A 20,019-nucleotide genomic window follows, 5' to 3' on the forward strand; every position below is an offset into this window, starting at 1 on the left:
TTGCCAGACTGGATGAGTGTCACTGGGTGTCAAGATGTTTTTGTATCCCAAGAAGTAATGTGAGAAGTAATGAGAAGTACAAATTGCCTTTGCATTTGATTCCTGAAGTATCAGGACACAAAAGCAAGTCTCTATCAGTGTACTGTCCACTATCAATTATCACATAAAAATAATTAGGCTCCTCTCTAAGGTAATCTTCTCCTCTCCCCTCCAAATTTTCGTGCGTCTGAGTAATTTTTAGTTTATTCCTAACCACTGTGGAATACTATAGCAGCACTAATATTCTCCAATATAACATTATTGATATGAAAAATAAAATGCATCTATTTCCCCCAAATGATATTGTCAGTTAGGTCTTTAGGTAGGTGTGTGAAGCACTGTTAATCCAAGCAAATTATAATAGCTCAATCATTCAAATAAGTTTATTTTCTAAGACATAATACAATCATAAAGCAGTATTTTTAGGGCTTTCATGGTTTTTAATCACCTTTAGGATTCTTCTTCCTTAAAAACCATTATACACTTCACAGAAAAAATGCTGTCTATCATGGCAAGCCTGACATTTTCAACAGCAATATGACAAAGAAAATTAGAATCTCTGGAATGAAATACTGCCTTTCTAGACAACCTTAGTGTTGTAAGGTTTTGCATTCCAAAATCCGTATCAGGCACCATAAGAGAAGAATTATTAGAACTTCAAACAATACTGCTCTTTCATGGGGATTTTTTTTACACAGTTTTTCTGTTATAGTGGTTTCAGAAGAGTTAAGGAATACAGTACTTCTACTTTGGGCACAATTTATTTCAGTGCTAAAGAGGAACACCATTCAGCCTACTAGAAATACCATTATTACTACCTGCATGGAACCAAACACATTAATACAGAATCCATGCTAAAAACTCTGCTGGTACAAAATACCTGGGGATCACATAACAGGAAGCTATACTAACTTTTCCAGTGATGTGCATCTCCACTTTTTGTTTGTTTCAGAAACAAGCCAAATTAATACGGATTTTTGTATTACAGTCACGTTTCCTGTTAGTCAAAAACACTGCTTATATCCCCACTAATGTAGGCTGTTCTTTACAAAGTTAACCAAGATAAAATTAAAACTCTGACTATATAAGATTCAAGTGTGTGCCAGTCATGTGTTTCTTTTAACAGAAGGGTAGTGTTTCATGATAAAAAATGTTTGCATTGAATGATTAAGATTAATTATTAATGAGGAAGCAAGTATATTTTCATAGGGCTATAGTTGCAGGATTCAGTTGAAACATGAACATTTCAGTTTGCTTAGGGGATGAAGTTAAAATACATTTAGTTTAAAACTAAGTTTAGGACAGCTGAAAATGTGAATTACTAATGTCTTACTTGCAGCATTAGTTCAGAGCTGTCTATATTACTACTACTGTACAACTTTTTCCATGCAACTATTCTATGCCACTGTACTACTTATGACATGACTTCCAATAAGCAAAGCAGTCATTATGGAATGAAGAAAAACATGACATTACAAAAGAAATCTTCTAAAAGTATACCTTTTAAAGAAACATCCATTTAAAACAGTTCTCTCTCTGGGCAATTTTTCCATCTGCTTGATCATAGTTATGGCATAAAGTTCAATGGGACATGAACTCCACTGGCCAAGTCAGCTCCCCAGTGAGTCAGCATGCTGAAGGAGCCTTCTGAAATCTGGCACACTGTGTCAGAGCTTGAAACACAAGTGGCAACAACTCACTCACACAAAAGGCTAAAACAAAGTGTCAGAAGAAAGTACTTTTCTTACTATCATATTCTTAATTTACAAGTGTATTTGGGATATAAAGGTGCCAACAGACTGAAGCAGAACACCTAAAATGATGTGTCACATAAAAATATTTCTAGATTCTACAAAAAGATTTGTCAGAACACCACCATGAAGGACAATTTACAGCTGGTGATGCACTCTGCACACCAGCTCTGCTGGTTGTGCGTGATACAGTCTGAATGCCCACACATACAGCTGCTGGGAACATGCAGATTTCTATCTCTTGGAGGGATTTCCAAGACACTTGGCAGACAGCCATGCCCCTGCACTGGGCAGCAGAGCTGGCAGGTGCAGAGATGACAATTTTCTGAGCCAACCCTCCTAACTCTGTGCAGCATGGGCTAAGGCTCCACTCCTGCTGATGAAGCCAAGCTCCAGCACTATAAACAGGAACTAATTATCCTGGACTCACAGAGTTGTGCTGGATGTATATGAAAGTTACACAGCACATCCCAATGTCCCATTTAGAAGGCTACCCAGGAGAATACCAGCATGGAAAAGACTGCAGCTGTATGGGCTGCGATGAAAGTGTCGCTTCCTGCAGAACATCACTGCAGCAACAGTGGGGGGTTTTTGTTCCAGGAGAAACACCTTGGAAACTGTTAAAGTTTCTTCTATGTTCTCCCTTATGAAAGAGGAAGAGACTTAATTAATTTTAAAGTTGGCACTGACTAATATCCCAATTAACAACACTGAAATCCCTCATGGTACTGTTCTGTGTATGTTTCCTAAATAATACTGGAACGTGCCAGAAAGAACTAAGATAATATTGATAGTGTCCAAAATATGCTAAATAAGCAGCTTCAAGCTTGCTTAGAAATTGCTGATAAATAAGCAAGCTTAACAGAAAAAACTGCTTAAAAGACTTAGGAACTACTTAACAGAAAATCTATTGGAATTCACACTTACCAAATGACAGCCTAAAATCAAGAGAAAAAGGGAAGATGATTTTGTTTAACACATTAAGACAAAGTTGCCTTTTCTCTATTTCACACAACAATATAACTCTACAGAAAAACACAACACTATAACCACATTCAAATGCTTTTATAACAAGACTCTTTGGATTCTTGGTCCTGCAAGCTCAGCTCTGTTGCAAAATGGGAAACAATGATATTTCCAGGTTAATGATAAATTTTTCTCAGCTGAAACCTGGTACCAAACTTCCATCATCAGACTAAATAAAATATCAACCAGCTGACTTGTATGTGGTTTCTGTAGGAAAAAGAGTCACTCTGCAAGTCTGATTCATATCCTATATGTATTTGTACATTAGATTCATACATTTCAAACATTCACACACTTTTAGATAAGAACACAGTAGTGCTATCAGAAACATCTAAATTCCTCTTAAAATGATTTAGAAATGTCAGTGCTGAGCAATAGATGTGCTCTTGTGTGCAGAGGAGTAAAAACACATATTTGAACCCAAGATTCTCCAGTTCCTGAGCTGTTATCTCCAAGAGAGTAAACCTCTAGAGTACATCTCCACATGACACATTTATCTAAAGTGGCTGCACACATATAATGATGGCTTTTGTTTAGTGATCATGGTCATTTTGAGTTTGTTTAAATACTGCAGCCAAATGCTTATAAACTAATCCCAGAACATTTTGAAATGCTTCAAAGCTTTTAGCGGGGGAACCTCTTGCATAGGCTTTGCAGATGAAGCTGACCACAGTTCACTGGAACCAGCCAGCTCAGATAAGTAAGATGAAAGCAGACATTTCCTGAAAATATCTTGAAAGCTTTCCATTAGTCTGTGCCAGGGGTATACACTAAAAACAGAAAGTGCCCATGCTTGTATAGCAACCAATCCTCCCACTGCTTTCTCCATTCTTTCTTGAACTACTGTATTTATATCTATTTATCTGCTTCATTTGGTATCTTGCAAAGTTCTTTGGCAGAAAAAGATGCAACTTCTGCATTCCAGTTTACAATACATTATAAAGCAGCTATTACTACAACAAAAAATTCTATTTAACACACTAAACAGTCTGACAGGAAGAAACCAAAATCAACCAATGCCAAAATTACTACAGATTACAAATAAGTCAGAAATTTGATGTACAGGTAATTTTTAAGAGTCACCCACTCCACGACAGGCACGAATACCACTGTTTGACATACAGCTCTGGCTGTCAAAGTGTGCTCTAACAAGGTCCATTCAGCATTGCTGAATGTGCTCTATTCATACGAGTGCCTCAGGCTAGATTTTCAATAAAGGCAGAGACTGGCTGTGTTCATATTTTATACAATAATTTGATTGAATAAAAACAACTGTTCACTAGGAACATGAAATACTCCACTATTGAAATTGCCAACATTTTATACTTTGAGACATGTCACACTGTCCAGTTCCAGGCACTTCATTTCATTGAATGAGAAGCCCAGGTTTCTTTCGTAGTCAGTGGACTCAAGGGCACATAAGTACTTTCAGCAGCTTTTCAAGGACCTGCAGACTATGAAGTGCACCTTTAATTTAAGCACAAAATTAGGCATTAAAATTTAAGCACCAAATTTAAGCACCAAAATTAGGCATTAATGATATCCATCATGGTGTATCCTCCAAAGAGTTAATATGCACACTCAAAGAGAGAAGAGCACGATTGTACCATAATACACTAGAATTCAATACAGCCATAATGCTAACAGTTATTCTGTCCAGTACCTTACCACAAAAAGGGTTGGGGCACTGTGAAGTTAAGAACACCAGCACACACTAGCCATACATGTTTGAGAAGGAAGTGGTGAGCCACAACACTGATGCACAAAATCGGATGCAAGCAAAGTCCAACAGTTGCTACTTGAAACAAAACAACCTTGCCCCCTTTAATACAAAACAAAAAATACTTGAAGTCTTAGATTTTTTTGAGGTATACCTTGAAACCCATGCTCACTCTGCCTTCTTGCAATCTCTGCAGCCTGGGATACCTGTAGTATGGTGTGGCACCCACCTGGGAAGAGCAAGCATTACCCTCTACCAGGGTGCTGCTTATGCAGCCTTACTGGTTAGTGTTAGCAGTAAAATAGTTGTGGAATCAACAGAAGTATGATTGATATATCATACCTATGTCTGAAACCAGGTCAAGACCTGTAAATAAATGTGAAAGCGTGGCTGAAGCTACTTAAGACCCCCTCTGACTCAGGCCCACACAACTCTATGATCTAAATAATAGTAGATGTGCTACAATGTCCACAATGTCTCAGTACAACTAAGGGAGAAGACTTAAATAGGGTGTAATTCTTTTAATGAAAATTATTAGTAATATATGACATGTTCCTTGGCAGACAGCAGAAAGTGAGAAAGGGCTTGAGTGAGGACCTGTGAGGGGTTGTCCACATCCTCAGTAGCCTTTCCCTGCACAGTCCTGGCTTCCACTAAATACTCAAGCTTGATTAGAATTTCCAAATAATTAAATGTTCTGCTTTAATCTTTCTAGAAATAATGTAAGATGCATCATCTTATTAGAGGAATTTTAACACTCATTCTATCCCACCTACATTGTTCCACATTCTCCCCTAAGAGGCAGCTGAGAGAAGTTGTCAAAAATCTTAAGATCATGTGCTTACAAGAACCTTAGAATAAGTAGAAATCAGCAGCGGTTTTATTTATGATTTGACTAATATTATAAATACAATCTTATCTTTTAATGATCAAATGTAATTAATTAGGGATGTAACTTTAGTAAGCAAAGGTAAAAAGAGACTTGGTTGTCTGCTTATACAGACTGCTACCAGGACTGCCTACTGCTTGTATAACATTTTAAAGCAGCTGTAAAACAATCATTACTTATGTAAACATTTACAGCTCATCATATGCAGAGCCCAGCTACATATTTTAACTTCTGATCAAAAAGAGACACCATTTCCTTAGCTGTACAGAAACTACTTGAAAAATTCATAAGATCTGTTTCACAAATTACCAATTCAACCATAAGAATATATAGTAAAAATGACAAAAGATTTGTTCTTATAGTTGATAAAAAATTTATGCCAAGGCATTCAAGTAAAGTTACTTTCTGTGTTCTGATTTAATGAATCATTTGAGCGGTATCTGGCTGGGTGACACAGATGTAAGGCTCGCTGAAGCCTGCTCTAATGCCTGCTGGTACCATCTTCCTTGGGACAGCAGAGCCAGAACAATGTGTCAGACTGAAGTAATATCAAGGAAAGTAAGTGCAGTGCTGGGCATGCCACGAGGCTGGCCCACAATACTTCCTGACCTGTGAATGTCTCTAAGTACCTCTCTGTCCTACAGGCTCCAGTGACCCAGGAAGCCCAAAAGAAGCAGCAGCAGCAGCGCAGTCATGAACAGACTCGGAAATAAAGATTTTTGCAATCTCATAATTCAAGCTCAAGATATACAAAGATTGGTTGATGGTTTAACCCTAATGGAAGGCAGAGCCTCACACTGTGAAACCACCAGTGATTTCTTAAACATTTAACATTAGTTCACCTTTTAATACAAATTATCTCTGTTTAACACACTGCAAAGTTCGTGTCTTTAACTTCAGAAAAGTACATGAATTTGCAAAATACTAATTAAGGAACTCACTTCACTTGATGCATATGAGTACAGCTTTTATAGATCATGCTTCTGCATAGAAGTTTACTGAAAGACACTGTAATACAATCAGGCTTCCCATTAGGGAAATCATTGTACAGAATTTAATTGTACAGTAAGTCAAACAAAGCTAAGGAGGACTGTAGGCACTGTGGTGCTTAACCAACAAAGCTAATCCTCATAAAAATAAAATACTGGGTCCCAGTGTTCCTTGGGAGGAATTCTCCTGCTAAGAGATTTCCCCTCTAAAAGAAGCTTGCTAGAATACTTATACATATTTAGAAGCATACATATCTTTATAGAAATAATTTGAGTTTAATCATAAAAGTAAAACCTTTGAAGAAATTAGAAGCAAAATGAGAAATGAAAAGCCTAACAGTTATACCAAATCCAAATAATACAATATACATGTCATTTTATCCTAATGTCAGAGAGGGGAAAAATGCATGTCAGCAGCAAATAGGAGAGGGTGAATTATACTCCTACTTCATCCTGCAAGGCCTGTTCAAAAAAAACCCCTAAAGCTTAGTTTTTCTTGTTTTTTTAACATGAATATGTTAAAAAATATTTTTTTTAACATTGATAACATTTGATGTAAGGGAGACAATTCTGTTATGTCAAGAAAATTTTGCTCATTTGCATGAAAGAAATATTTCTGTTGATTCCACAGTTAGTTCCATGAAATCTTTCTTTTACCTGAAAATTACATCTTGTTCCAAGAGGCTAATAAGACAGTTGCACATAAGAATATTTGACATTTAAGGGTACTTACACAGATAACAAAACAATAGCAATGAGAGTCCATTCAGGCATTCTGTGTATAATATTTCTGTTTGTTAACCTGAAAAATAATTTTTAAAAAGTCAGTACATTTAAAAGTAAAAGTAAGCAGATTTTAACAGCTGAATTTTAAGTCTACCATTAATACACCGAGGTAAAAAGAAGCAATTACAGCTGTATCTGAGCAATTCACCAGCTCTTAAGCTTCTGTCATCCTCTAATGGAGGAACTGCAGAATTTTCAATGTCCCTTTTTTTTGATATGAAAGTGGGATGGGGAAGACTGAACAGAAGCTATTTCTTTTAAATTGCTCACAAATAGTCCTGGCTGCTGTGAGGGCCCAGCTCTCACTCAAACCCCTGGGAAATTCTCCAGAACTGACATGAGTTTCTGAAAAGATGGACCTTCTTACACTTAGTTTCCCTCCTGTTGGCTTCAGATCCAGATTTGCCGTAAAAGCTGATGTGGACACAGACTGAATTTTGTAAGGTGGCAGTGACAATTCTCTGATGAGTCTGTGTCTCAACAATCTGAGTTTTGTTCAATTATGAAAGGAAAAACAGTGTTTTGCACTACATAAAAAGGAATTGGCACATCAAACCAGAACCAAGAGTTGTGGCAAACACTGATTATATTTGTTATTAAAAGGTTCATTTTAGCAATTATTATTTGAAATAGCTAATGGATTTAGCTGCCAACAAAGTTGGTACCTGTTAAACTGAGTAAGAGACTAAACAAAGGCTGAACATCTTGACTCAACACTGATGACAGTGATAAACACTACCAAGAAATGCCTGATGGAATCATCTTGACAGGCAATTCATATGTAACATTCCAGTTAATCTGTTATGATGAGACATAATGAAAGAGACAGCTCCAAGCCACCTGGGGAAACTCTGTCAAATAGAGAAAGCAGCTTTATTTCAATGCTTTACAAGGAGTTATTATTGATTAGAGCACAGGAAGGTGTCATTCTTGTACACAAACTGAGAGATGCAGTTATTTGTGTCAATTAACTCTTATTCAATGTTAGTATTGATTGGCAAGGTCTGAACACTAGTCATTGCCATCAATATGCTATTTCTGAAGGAGGTAGTCAAAAGACACAGATAACCAGCAGGACACAGCAGTATGGATCTGCTGATGTACTACAGCCACTGCACTGGATGAACAGTCAGGCTTCTGCAACTCTCAGTACAACACCTGTCCTAAAACACTTGTGCAGCGGGAAAAAAAAAAAAAAATTCAGAGAGATCAGAGTAAAGCAAGCAACCTACAGGTGTGAAGCCTGAAATAATAAGGAGCAGTGGAAGGGCAGTCACTTTCAAACAAGCTCTGTGTCAACACCAAGGTCTCTGAAGAGCAAAGCTTTCTCAAAACAGGGAACTGCAGGGCCTCTGTAGAAATGGTTCATTAGTTCTTTGTCTTGCCTCTAGCCAAAATTGTTACTTCAGAACAATCCATGAAAGAGGTCACTAGATTTCTGTCCTAAAAATATAATGTGGAAATGTTAAAACTGTACAAAACTTTGTGTGTCTGATTTCAGTTTTGCAGTGAAATCTTTTCTGCTAAAGAGTTTGGCCAAATTCTCCCTCACCCACCTAGAGAAAGAAAACAATATGCAACTTCCCAAAATGGAATGTGCCCACTTTCTTAGCCTGTGTAGGGCATGATACACAAGCTAGGAAAGTTGGATGATCCCAAATAGCTGTGTGGGTTGCTTAGTTGCTGGTTTGTGGGTCTTGTGGTTCCCTCCAGCAAGACACGCGGCAGCCACCCAGCAGGACCCAGGCGGTTTCACACTGTGAGGGAGCCTGACTGAGCACGTGGATCCAGGTGGCAGAAGCTTCCAGGATAGAGGCCTAAAGAGTAAGATGCATAAACATTCCATCTCAAATGACCTCCTCATAACTGACTAGTGCCCAGCCTGCAAAGCAAGGGAACTCCAATAGGGAAATTGTAGGAATCCAGAGTAATTAACAACAGTAAACCCAGCATCTTTGCAAATGCAGCAGCCTCTGCTTCCTACAGCCACTTTCCCAGGTATGGGCATGTACAGCTGCAGTTCAAGTATCTGTCCATTCTGTAAATCTGTAAACTGATTTAATGTCATTAGGATGCAAAGTTGCGACTTCAGGGGATCTCAGCTAGCTGTATTTTCTCAAAACTTGCACTAAGATGAGTGAAGTTTAACTAACCCAGGGCAGCACAGGCAAATACTGAAGCATATATTATTTTTCTTTAGGTTTCAACTCAACCAATTCAACCATAAAAGACAGTTTTCTACCTCCTGGAAAACAGCAACATATTTACATGCTGTAATATCATTTAGTATGATGACAACCAGCAAAAATAAGTTACTCTTTAACTTTAGGCTTCTTTTGAGAGAAGCCTAATTACTTAAGAAAACATCATTAACATCCTGATACTCCCCTATTTCCACACAGAACTTGATCTATGACCAAGTACTACTGATTGACTTGAAACCCAGAATTAAAATTCCACTTAACAAGGGCAATAGGTAAAATAGGTACAAATAAGTGTATATACCAGATAACATATATTCAGGATACATACTTAAAAGCTAAAAGACTGTCTTGGACATATGATAAAACCAAGTTGTAACAAGAAGTCTTGAACACATCTCACATCTGATTCATTGGTAGAGTTCAATGTCAATGATAAGCCCCATAATGGGAATTAAAATACCCACAACCATAAAATACAGATGAATCCTATTTTCAAAATGAAGTATTATGCCTTAAAAAACCCAACCACACATTCAAAATCATTTATCCTCAATTTATATATAAGAAGCTAATTTTCTCTTGATCTTTTAACAAAATACCCTAACACACTCTGGAGAATTATTTGACATCTCAGTTTTCGTAACAAAAGCTTACAGGCACTGAGGGACTTTGTTTGGGAAGAGCTCTAACCATTCTAAAATGTCTCTTGAGATCTCTCTAGTGTGTTTCTTAGCAGTGGTGATTGAATAAATGCTGCCCAAAGGAGGCTGAACTGCAAGTGTTCCTTTAAAAACCAATGGAGCTGAAAATCGTTGTTGCTGAGTTCACCACATGCTCTTTTACCCTTCTTCAGCTAAGCCCTACTACAGCCATGTGTTTTATCTACTACCCTTTTGGGCAAGCTCTTCAGCCTCAAATATCTACAATACAAAAAGCAGGAAAGAGCACGAGCATTTATCAGTGCTTCTCCATTGTCATTAAGCATTAGAACAACATTAAGAAAGAAAGTAATATTTGAATTTCTATACCCTATAAATACAAATACCATTTAAAATTTATGCCAAGTCTCCCTGCCAAAGCATTCAATCCAAAACCTAAGAGACTACTAATATTAAATAAAGTTAAACCTACATACCAAACTGGAGATTCAAGTCTATGCCTTCACCTTAATATCCATGAGCTAGCTCCTGTGTACCAACAGACCCTTCCATATCAGTAATACGAGACAGAAAAAGGGCCCAAAGGTTTTTATTCTTCCCTATTTCCTGTATTTTTATATTATTTTGCTATCAGTGACAACAAAACTCCCTTTATTTTGAGATATATATTATACTAAGGCTTTTAAAATTCTTGTATAGTGCCCAAAATTGTCTTTAACCATCCCCCACCCAGAATCCTGAATTTCTAAGCAGCTTGATCTGGAATCTTCACAGTAAGAGAACCCCAAGAAGTTGCTACCATTATCTTCAACTTACTTCCTAACAAAAATGACACAAAAAATAAACTCACAAAGTGTTATCTAAGAGATCAAAACAGATTAGGGGAGACCTTTAAATTATGATGAACTACTGCTGCACCAGGTATTGAGTTAAAGTCCAAATAAATTTGATTTGGTTCTATTCTGCAAACCCACAAGTGTGTGTGTATATACATACATATACATGTATGTGTTTTAGAAGTCTCTTTTGGTTTCAAGTCTCTGACAACTGACAGCTTTATTTATTTATTCATGCCCCGTTGTCTCTGAATAGCAAAAGTAATTTAAAATAGAGGCTCTGTTTTTGAGAATCTCTGGGCCTTCTTAGATAATCAATCACTAAAAAGTAGTTGGAAACACACCAAATATAGCTTCTCCACTTTAATCAATCCGTAAACTGAAGTGAGTACTAAGTATTTAAACTGCAGAGCAACTAAACTGTTTTAAGACACTAACATCTTACTCAAACAATAGGTATCTATACGCTATATGCAAAAACATTTTTATTGGTTTCAGTGGTGTTGTTAAAATAAAAGGCAAGTCAGAACTTAAAAGACTGCAATCACAGAAACAAATTCACATAGTATCAATGTTTTTATTTAAAAGAAATCATGCATAGAGTTACCAGAAAGAAAGAGAGAATCTTCCACAGTAAGAAATCTTGCAGAGAGACATCTGTGTTTTAGTGGCGTCCCTCCAGACACGGCAGAAATCATAAGAAACTGGGTGCAGCTGGGTTTCTATTCACCAAAGCCCAGATTCCTTATGGCAAATGCTACATGAATGAGTTTTGGAAAACTCATGTAAACCTCATGCAGGTTGAGGACGTGCAAAGGATGTTTCAAGAGTGACAATGTACACACAGCACGCGGTTAGCAATTGCTATTGCTCTTTTTCTGACAATACTTGAGGATGAAGGACACAATCTAGGTCCAGGTTATGAGAGTTGTCTCCCAAAGAAAACCTAAAAAAGTTCAGAGAAGCTACCATTCTGTTTTCCCTCCTTCTTTATCTCACTGTTTCCAAATACTGTCTTTAGTTCTACTGACTGAAGCAGAAGCTTCACCTGTGGTGATGAAAGTGCCCACTAGATCTACTTCCCTTTGAAATCAGGAACAAGACAGATCCAACTGACTGACTCTAGAAGTTAGTGGTAAAAAATATTAATCAGTTTAAAACCATTTAGCCCAGCTGCAGGGAGCTAGAGCAAAAGAAAGGGACAGATCTCAGAAACTCACGCTTAATAGGAGGTGACGAGGTAGCAGAACCTTTAAAAGACTCACCAGCATCCTCCAGAGACCACTGGCCTAGTTTTTAAAAATCTACAAATACTCCTGGTGACCTAGCCACTGTCAGGAGCAGGGAAAGGGATGACTTGTCAGTCCACAGGGAACGCGACATTACCTACATGAACACACAGCAAGAGAAGGGCAAATCTGCAATAGGGCCCTCCTCTCTGTGCCCAAATCACACATCATTCCACAGCACGTTTAGTTCATCAGTTTATAAAAATCTCTAAGTAAAGACCAATACTCACCGGAAAGTTTTGACAAGATTTTTTAGCTCTGTGTAGACATCACCTGAAGCAATGTGAAGAGGGCCCAAAACTGCAGATAATCTAGAAGGCAAAAGACACCAGTCAATATACATTTTCCTCTCTTTCTCATTTCTTCTGAAGTAGGACTTCTACCAAAGCTTATCAAGGTTAGTAAAAAGGAAAATAGATTGACTTCTGTGCAGCAGATCAGGCCTATAGTTTTCATTTCAGATCTCTCTGTGTGCTGTTTGGGCCAACATCTTCACTTCACAACCACTTGTTTTTAAAAATAAGAAGCTCTAGTTCTGTGTGAATGTGAAGATTTAAATATAATTCTACAAACATATACTTACTAGTTTCACCCTTCAGTTCTGAAAAAGTATTTTTACAATTATGAGGATCAGAACTACAGGCCTTATAAATTTTTTGAAGGTTTATATTTACTTGGCTCAAAAATAACAATACAAAAGGAAACTTCTTGTCTGAATGGGGTATTCACGCATAATACACCTGCTAACCTCAGACTCACAGAGATGCAACAGAAATATCAGTCCACTGTGAGCTTGGTAGATGAAATCTAGATGATAGTTACCAGAAAATTTCGAAAGAAAGAAAAGGACAGGTTTTCTCCTTACTTATCTGTGCATAAAAAGGATAGACCACACAAACTGCACAGACTCTTTAACTAGTTGTCAGCATTTCCAAATGATAGAAATAACATTATTTGTTTTTCACATTTAGGATTAAACTTTTGCCTCTATTTACTTGTTAAATAGTTAAAATTCTCTTGTATTTGAATATCCAGTGATTTGCATTTATATGCACATAACACTTACTGCATCAGTATTCTGGAAGACTGCGTGTTTTACAAAAACTGAACACAGGATTCTTATGATGCTGGGCATATTCATTGCTTTATCACAATGAAAATTATCTCTTGATTGTGACAGAACAACTGCATTAGCTCAGGAAATTTAAAACAATCAACATTTACTGATAAGACACTTGGGGGATGGTTTGATTCCATGTTTTGGCCTATCCATACATGGTGAAGGTAGAGAAAAACAGAAAAGGTTTTCTTTTTATTTTGGTGGGGATGGGGGGGTTGGTTGTGAGGTTTTAAGTTAAAAAAAAAAGGCTTCTGCAAAACCTAGTTTGGCTAGGTAACACAATGACAGAAAAGTAAATACCCCTACCAAAAACAACAGAATCATGACCTTCAAACAGTCATTTATCTGCACTGCCTTGACAATGAGAATATTTTCAAGGTCCTCCCAACTTTGACAATTTAATAATTCTAACAGCTACATCAGAAATTTCCTTAATCTCTTCTGTGTGACTCCAAAGCCCTTTTATGTATGTGAAGAAGGTCTGATGTTGGCAAAGTTTTAAGATCCAATTCTGAGGACCTTTAGTGATTGTAGCTAGGGGCATACTGATACCAGCTATCCAAACATGCATTAGAAACTCTCTTTGTAAGACCTATGCTTAAACAATTACCACCATTTGTTTACAAGTAACAGTATGCTTAATGTACAAGACAAATATTTGAACTCCTCTCAATAATTTTCAAGTTTTTCAGTCTAAACTTAAGCAGTTGGCACCTACAGACTGTGCAAACTGGCACTTGCAACTGTACTACAGCTGACTGTTGCAGAAATAATTAAGTCCTTTAGGGCAATAATGGGCTTAAGTTATGACTAGGGCCACCTAGAAAGAGCCAAGCCCATCCTTGGATGTGTTTGTTACTTAAAACAGTGATAAACAAGCATGAACTTCAGACTGACATTCACCAAAATAAAGGGTACTTACGCTTTTCTCAGTTTTTCAAGGACAATTCGCTTCCTAATCTGCATTTGTGCATTTGAATCAACAAGTGGGAAGGTGAGATCTTCCTGTTGATCATCCTGTATTAGACAAGAAACTTTAACAGCTATAACCTAGTGTTTAACTGAAGTCAATACACCAAAAAAGTCACAGACAATCAATAAATATTTAAACACTAAATAACTCTTATCTCTGAAAAAAAAAACAACCCCAAACAACCTTTTTTAATGGGCAGACACTTGCATAATCTGATGCGACATACAGTATGCAGCTAAGGGTATTTTCTCTTTCTCCATGTGAGATACTTATCCACTTATGACAGCAGAAACAAAGCACTAATTCTTTGAAGATCTATTCAGGCTTCATACAACCTCCACACTGTTACACCAGACACTTACTTTGTCTTTGCTTGGATGTTCCCCTGCTTGCACTTGTGTCGCTGCCTCCTCAGCCAAGACGCACCTTCCTTGATAGAACTCTCTTACTCGGAGCTCTAGGAACTCTGTTTCTTCTTTTAACTTTTCATAACTAGGCACAGGCTTAACTATTCCACCTGAGCCTGTGAAAGGTAAAGAGTAGTTCAGACTGTTTTCAGACTCTCCTACAGCAACAGTGTTGAGATCATCAGCTGTATCTAAGTCATCCTCATCAAGCTCTTCAGTCTCCTGGCTGACAGATGCTACGCATTCTGATGAGCCCAAAGAAGCATAGTTTGGGCCATAGAGAAATTTTAAAGTTTCCTCAGTTCTCCATTCCGTAAGTGTTTGCCTAAGCTCTTCTAGTAAACTGCCTTTAGAATTAACTGGATGCCTCAGTTCAGGGTTTTTATGTTCTGTTGACTTAGCTAATATTCTTTTAAGATGTTCTGCTCCTCTTTTGCTCACACCTAGAAAAACTATCTGTGATCCACATGTATTTTCAAAGATTTCTGAAGCACTTGATTTCCCAGGAGCAGTATTGTCTGAAGGTGGTGCAGTTACTTCATTATGAACAGAGCAAGTGTGTCTTTCTTCCTGAGTGTCTAATTTACAATGAGAGAGTTGTTCAGTGGCTTCTACCACATCTGCATCTTCAGTTTTAGGGCTGGCCTGGACTTTCTGAGCATGCTTCTTTTTGAGGATGCTTTTTCTGTGCAGTTGCTGTGCAAAATTGGCTGAACTTGACTGACTTCCTGGTAGGACAGAAGAAATAAATTCTTGTTCAGTGTCAGTACTGCTGTCACTGGCTGTGTCGTGAGACCCAGATTCACATGGATCTGAAGATATCCTAGGGTTTTCAATATCAGATGCTTTAATTACTTCATCACGTAGTTTCACCTCTTCTCCAGACCGTCCACTACAATAGAAAACACAAGTCATCAGTGAAATTAGAAATGGCTTTTATCTGCAATAGTTTCTCATTCTCATGTAAGAATGATAAACAAAGCATTTTCCCCCTTACAGCAGAAGTGTAATTTATTGCTTTAAGAATCACAAGTGTTCTTCTAAAAGCCTTCTTGAACTCTAAGAGTTGTACTATTCTGCAATCAAAATGACAAGTACAGAGACTATTTAGAGAAGTGAGTTCTCAGCTGATTATTGCTAGTTAGAAGAGTACAAACAAGATATTATTAAAGACAGCAGAACAATGTCAGACTTAGCTTCATAAATAGCGCAATTTAAAAATGATTACAGGCATGCTAACATATATAGGAATATAGTACCCTTAAATCAGGGGGACAGCTGAGCTGTTTCAGCATATATAAGTTTGCCACCTAATGGCAACGTGTTGCTAAAGAAAACAAACAGAAAGTTGCACAATGCACAGCGAGGTACAGTGAGATGACAGAGTAGCATGATTTCATTTTGGTTCATATAGACCTTTTAGATTAAGAAGTACAGAAGCTTTCATCACATATAATTGGCACAATTTTCTTTATAAAGAATAGATGGCATAAAATATTCAAAGTACAAACAGTGTATTTGTTTCAGATTTCAACAGGCTCCATTAAGACACACAATCCAAGAGCAGCTGTACACTAAATCATACAGATCAAATATGCTGGGTTAGAATCACAAAATGAAAAAAACCCTTTGCATAGGCTCTAGTAAGGTCTTTTTTATAACACAACAAATCAAAGATTCCCTTTGCATCTGCTATGATGCTAAAAATTTTAGCTGTAAGTGCATATAACAACAAAAATAAATTGTTCAGTGTACCTCTGTCCCTCCTTCAGCAGCTCTATGTCTGGAGGTCTGGAAAAAGAAAAGAGAATGAACATTTTCCTGCTAAATCTATTGTCTTGAAATACACATGTATACAAAAACAGTTGAGTTTGGAAGGGACATCTGAGGATGTTCTAGTCCAACACCCTGTGTTCAAAGCAAAGCTGGCAAGAGGAGGTTTGTGCACGTGTTCAGGGAGCGTGACTCTTGTGCCTGCAGCACAAAGCTGCTACAGTGAACACAATTTAATGCAGTCACCAAGTCACACAAAGGTTTGTCAGAAAGGACCTCTGGAAGGCTCTACTCTGATCTTCTGCTTGAAAAGCAATTGTCACCAGCACTAGGTTAGGTCAGCCACAAATTCATGAAGTTTAAATCTTTAAAACCTCCCAAGACAAAGATTTCAAAACATTGCTGAGTATCCTGTTTCATTCCACCATAACCTTAATACAGTATTTTTCCAAATGTCCACCCTGAACCATGTGATTATCTGTGGCCATCAACCAAGAATAGTTTGGCTTTGTAATCTTTCTAACTTTTTTCAACTAGCTGTACACTGCTTTCAGATCACCCTTTGACCTCTTCTTCAAACAAGTGAACATGCCAAGATCCTCAGAGATCATAAAGTTCCTATAGTAAAGACAATTCTGGGCTATTGATAGGAAAATGTTTCAATTAATGTAAAAATATGAGTATTCATGATATTTTAAAATTTTACTTTGTTAAAAATTAGGCTGCCAAGTTATATAATTTTTTAAAGAAAATGGTTTTCAAAGGTTTCCAGAAACTTAAAATATTACTAAACAAATTCTGACGAGTTTCTTCCAAACCCGTACTTGCAATTAATCTACTTCAGTTATGAGGCAGCATGATACTCCTATTCCTCTTATCCCATACCAAAAGTTAAAAATCTAATGTATCCTATGATTGAAAGAAAAGGCACTAAATGCAAGTCAGTGTACTAACACCTTTCAGTATGTAAAAGACCCTGCAGGAAGTTGCACCACTCATATCAATAAACTGAATTTGGAAACTAACGGTGATAACGCAGTGTGATTTAAATTATTAGCTTCATATAATTCTTCTTTGGAGTTTTAAGCGGAGGTTGTAGTCTCTTCTGTCAAAGGCATTTCAAATATTCTACTGTGTCAGTGTGTATTGGTGTGTGCACATACATGTGGTTGTGCAAAGAAGTGTAGCTAGCAAAGAACTATCTGGGAGTTTGTTAGTTTGTTTTTAGAAAATAACACCTCCCCACCACCACCCAGAATAAATAATCAACTATGTCAGGCATAAAAGAACTTTTGATGTGAAGAATAAAGGGAGATTTTAGAAACACTTTCTTGAAGACAGCAAAACATTACCTCAAAAACACTGGTAAAATTAAACTTTTAATGAAGAGTCTAGTTTTACCTACTAGAATACCTCAGATCTGATGAGGCTGCTGTAAAGCTCTTCTCTCATTGATCATGTATTTCATATGACACATATAACTGCAACTAGTTTCTTTTGTTGAAACCCAGGGACTATGAGAAGTAGCATCTTGGAGAATGAAAGCTAAGTAAATTTGCTGTACATTCTCTATGCCAGTCTTTGTTGTTCAACAGTGACACCCATTGGCTCCATTGATTATTTGCAAGCCCGTGTTCTAAGATGGGAACATGAACTGCATACACTGTTCCAAAATGTGTATTGCAGGAAGAACAAGAAATAGGCAATCAGAAATTTAGAATGGATAAAAAACTTCTTTATGTTATAGACTGCTTTCAGATGCAAGCTTTCATTGTCTAAGCTTAAGATCAATGCCAAGTGCTGTGCTAAAATTAGAAAATCTCTTTTAACAGAGTAAGATTATTCCAACCTGTTTGTAAAAATTCAATCCCAGTCAGTCCATTTTAAAGTTAATAGGAGTTGACTGTTTTTTCTGACTGGTCTGCCCTCTAAACTAACATGGTCACATCTGCTAAGTAGATGAGAGTAGTACTGAACCATGCCAATTACTGTAATCCATACAGCTACAACACTTTTAAAACAAACACCATGCTAAGCTAACATGTTAACATCAGCTACCTCTGCTTCAGCCAAGTAATTCTGATGAGCTGCAGCTCTTAATTACCACTGCAGATGCATAGAGAAATAATATTGTCAAAAGGTGCAATGAATGCATAAGATTATACTTACTTTTCTTCTTCTCTCATCCACACTGGACTTTTGGAAATTTGAGCTTCAAAATATTTAGATGCTCTATAGCAAAAGTTGCTGCAAAAGCACTGGCAATGAGAGAAAGCAAGGAAACACGACTAAGGTCAACTTTAATACAAAGAAAGGTACAAAGGTAATTTCTTTTAATGCCTGTAAAATTAACTACCAATACATGTTTCTTTTCAAAGCCTATGGCCAGAGTTTTAATCCACCTGAGAAACCCAACCTATGGTCTATCCCATTCTGCACAAGCCACATTTAGCTGCTTCTTTCCTCCCCATTTTTCTGCTTTCTGCACTTTTATTACACACTGAGAAGCAAACCAGTGTTGGATTCTATGTAACAGTAATTTAAAAAAACCCCAACAAACCAAACCGTTCAAAGAGGAACCCATAACCCAATATGCTGTTCACACAGTTTGAAAGACATACAATAAAATTCAAATGTCTAATAATGAAAATTTTGGTTAGCAACAGAGCCTGGTATTTTGTAATACTTAGAACAACACCTAAAAATCTGCAGCATCTTTGAAAAAAAGATGCAAACTTGCATCATGAGGGGAGAAAACAAAGCATCCCACTTCTTGTTGGAGTCTTGCCTGATTGCTCATGAAAGCAATTCCTAAAATTCTGTGTATCCCAGAGTTTTAATCAGAGGAAAGGAAGGCATTCTAGTGACACTGAAGAAATTTGTTCTGTAACTGGAAACATTTATGTTACAATTTAGTGTCTACCTGCCTGTAGGTGATTGTGTATCCTGTGAAATGGCAAAGATGACATGCAACCACATGTGAAAATTAAGAGTTAGGTTTTATGTTGAAAAGTCCTCAAAAAAGAAAGCAAAATGTTCCCCAAAAAATAACACTAAGGGATATGTAAGATGTAACTTGAACTGAATTACTGCAAACTTCAGTGATTGAAAAGAATGTTCACTCTGACCTTACTAAAGCTCACTGACTATGCTGGAGCAAAATAAAGAACACTTCTTCACAAATGCCTTTAGCAGATCAGCTGTGCCACATTCAAACACCTATCCAAGTTAAACTTGCCATCTTATGTTTAAACTTAGAAAACACATGGATTTTGTCTCACCAAAGATATCATCTAAGAAGCGAAATGCACACAAAATTTCAACAGTTTGAGAAAATTATTTTCATAAGAACCAAACATACTTGCCTCTGAATCAAGCCACTATATGAATGCTGTTACAAAATGCATTTCTGATGTTGCCACCATTAAACACATTCTAGAAATACCCTTGTTACCATACCTTTCTTTCAGTGATATCATAAACTCTGTTTGTTTTTGTTGAAATTCTATACTTCTGCTTCGGCACCTAAAATAACATAGTTTCATCAGCAAGACTGTC

At 37.1% G+C, this 20,019-nt stretch overlaps 1 protein-coding gene across 4 annotated transcripts in view; it reads right to left on the reverse strand.

The window, feature by feature from the left end:
- RPAP2 (RNA polymerase II associated protein 2) overlaps window positions 1-20,019 on the reverse strand; it is a 56,525-nt gene that overhangs the window by 32,833 nt on the left and 3,673 nt on the right. For all 4 annotated transcript variants that reach the window (XR_005956431.1, XM_041483116.1, XM_041483118.1 and 1 more), the window contains exons 5-11: window positions 19,921-19,986; window positions 18,631-18,719; window positions 16,444-16,479; window positions 14,644-15,580; window positions 14,231-14,325; window positions 12,419-12,499; window positions 7,148-7,216 (exon numbers count right to left, since the gene is read on the reverse strand). Coding sequence is in view for 3 of the 4 variants with exons in the window: in XM_041483116.1 (XP_041339050.1) it covers window positions 7,148-7,216; window positions 12,419-12,499; window positions 14,231-14,325; window positions 14,644-15,580; window positions 16,444-16,479; window positions 18,631-18,719; window positions 19,921-19,986 (1,373 nt within the window). In the remaining variant the exon portion in view is untranslated. The remainder of the gene's footprint in view (window positions 1-7,147; window positions 7,217-12,418; window positions 12,500-14,230; window positions 14,326-14,643; window positions 15,581-16,443; window positions 16,480-18,630; window positions 18,720-19,920; window positions 19,987-20,019) is intronic.

This window comes from Pyrgilauda ruficollis, unplaced genomic scaffold (genome assembly GCF_017590135.1).
Source record: "Pyrgilauda ruficollis isolate IOZ18807 unplaced genomic scaffold, ASM1759013v1 scaffold6, whole genome shotgun sequence".
Classification (NCBI taxonomy): domain Eukaryota; kingdom Metazoa; phylum Chordata; class Aves; order Passeriformes; family Passeridae; genus Pyrgilauda; species Pyrgilauda ruficollis.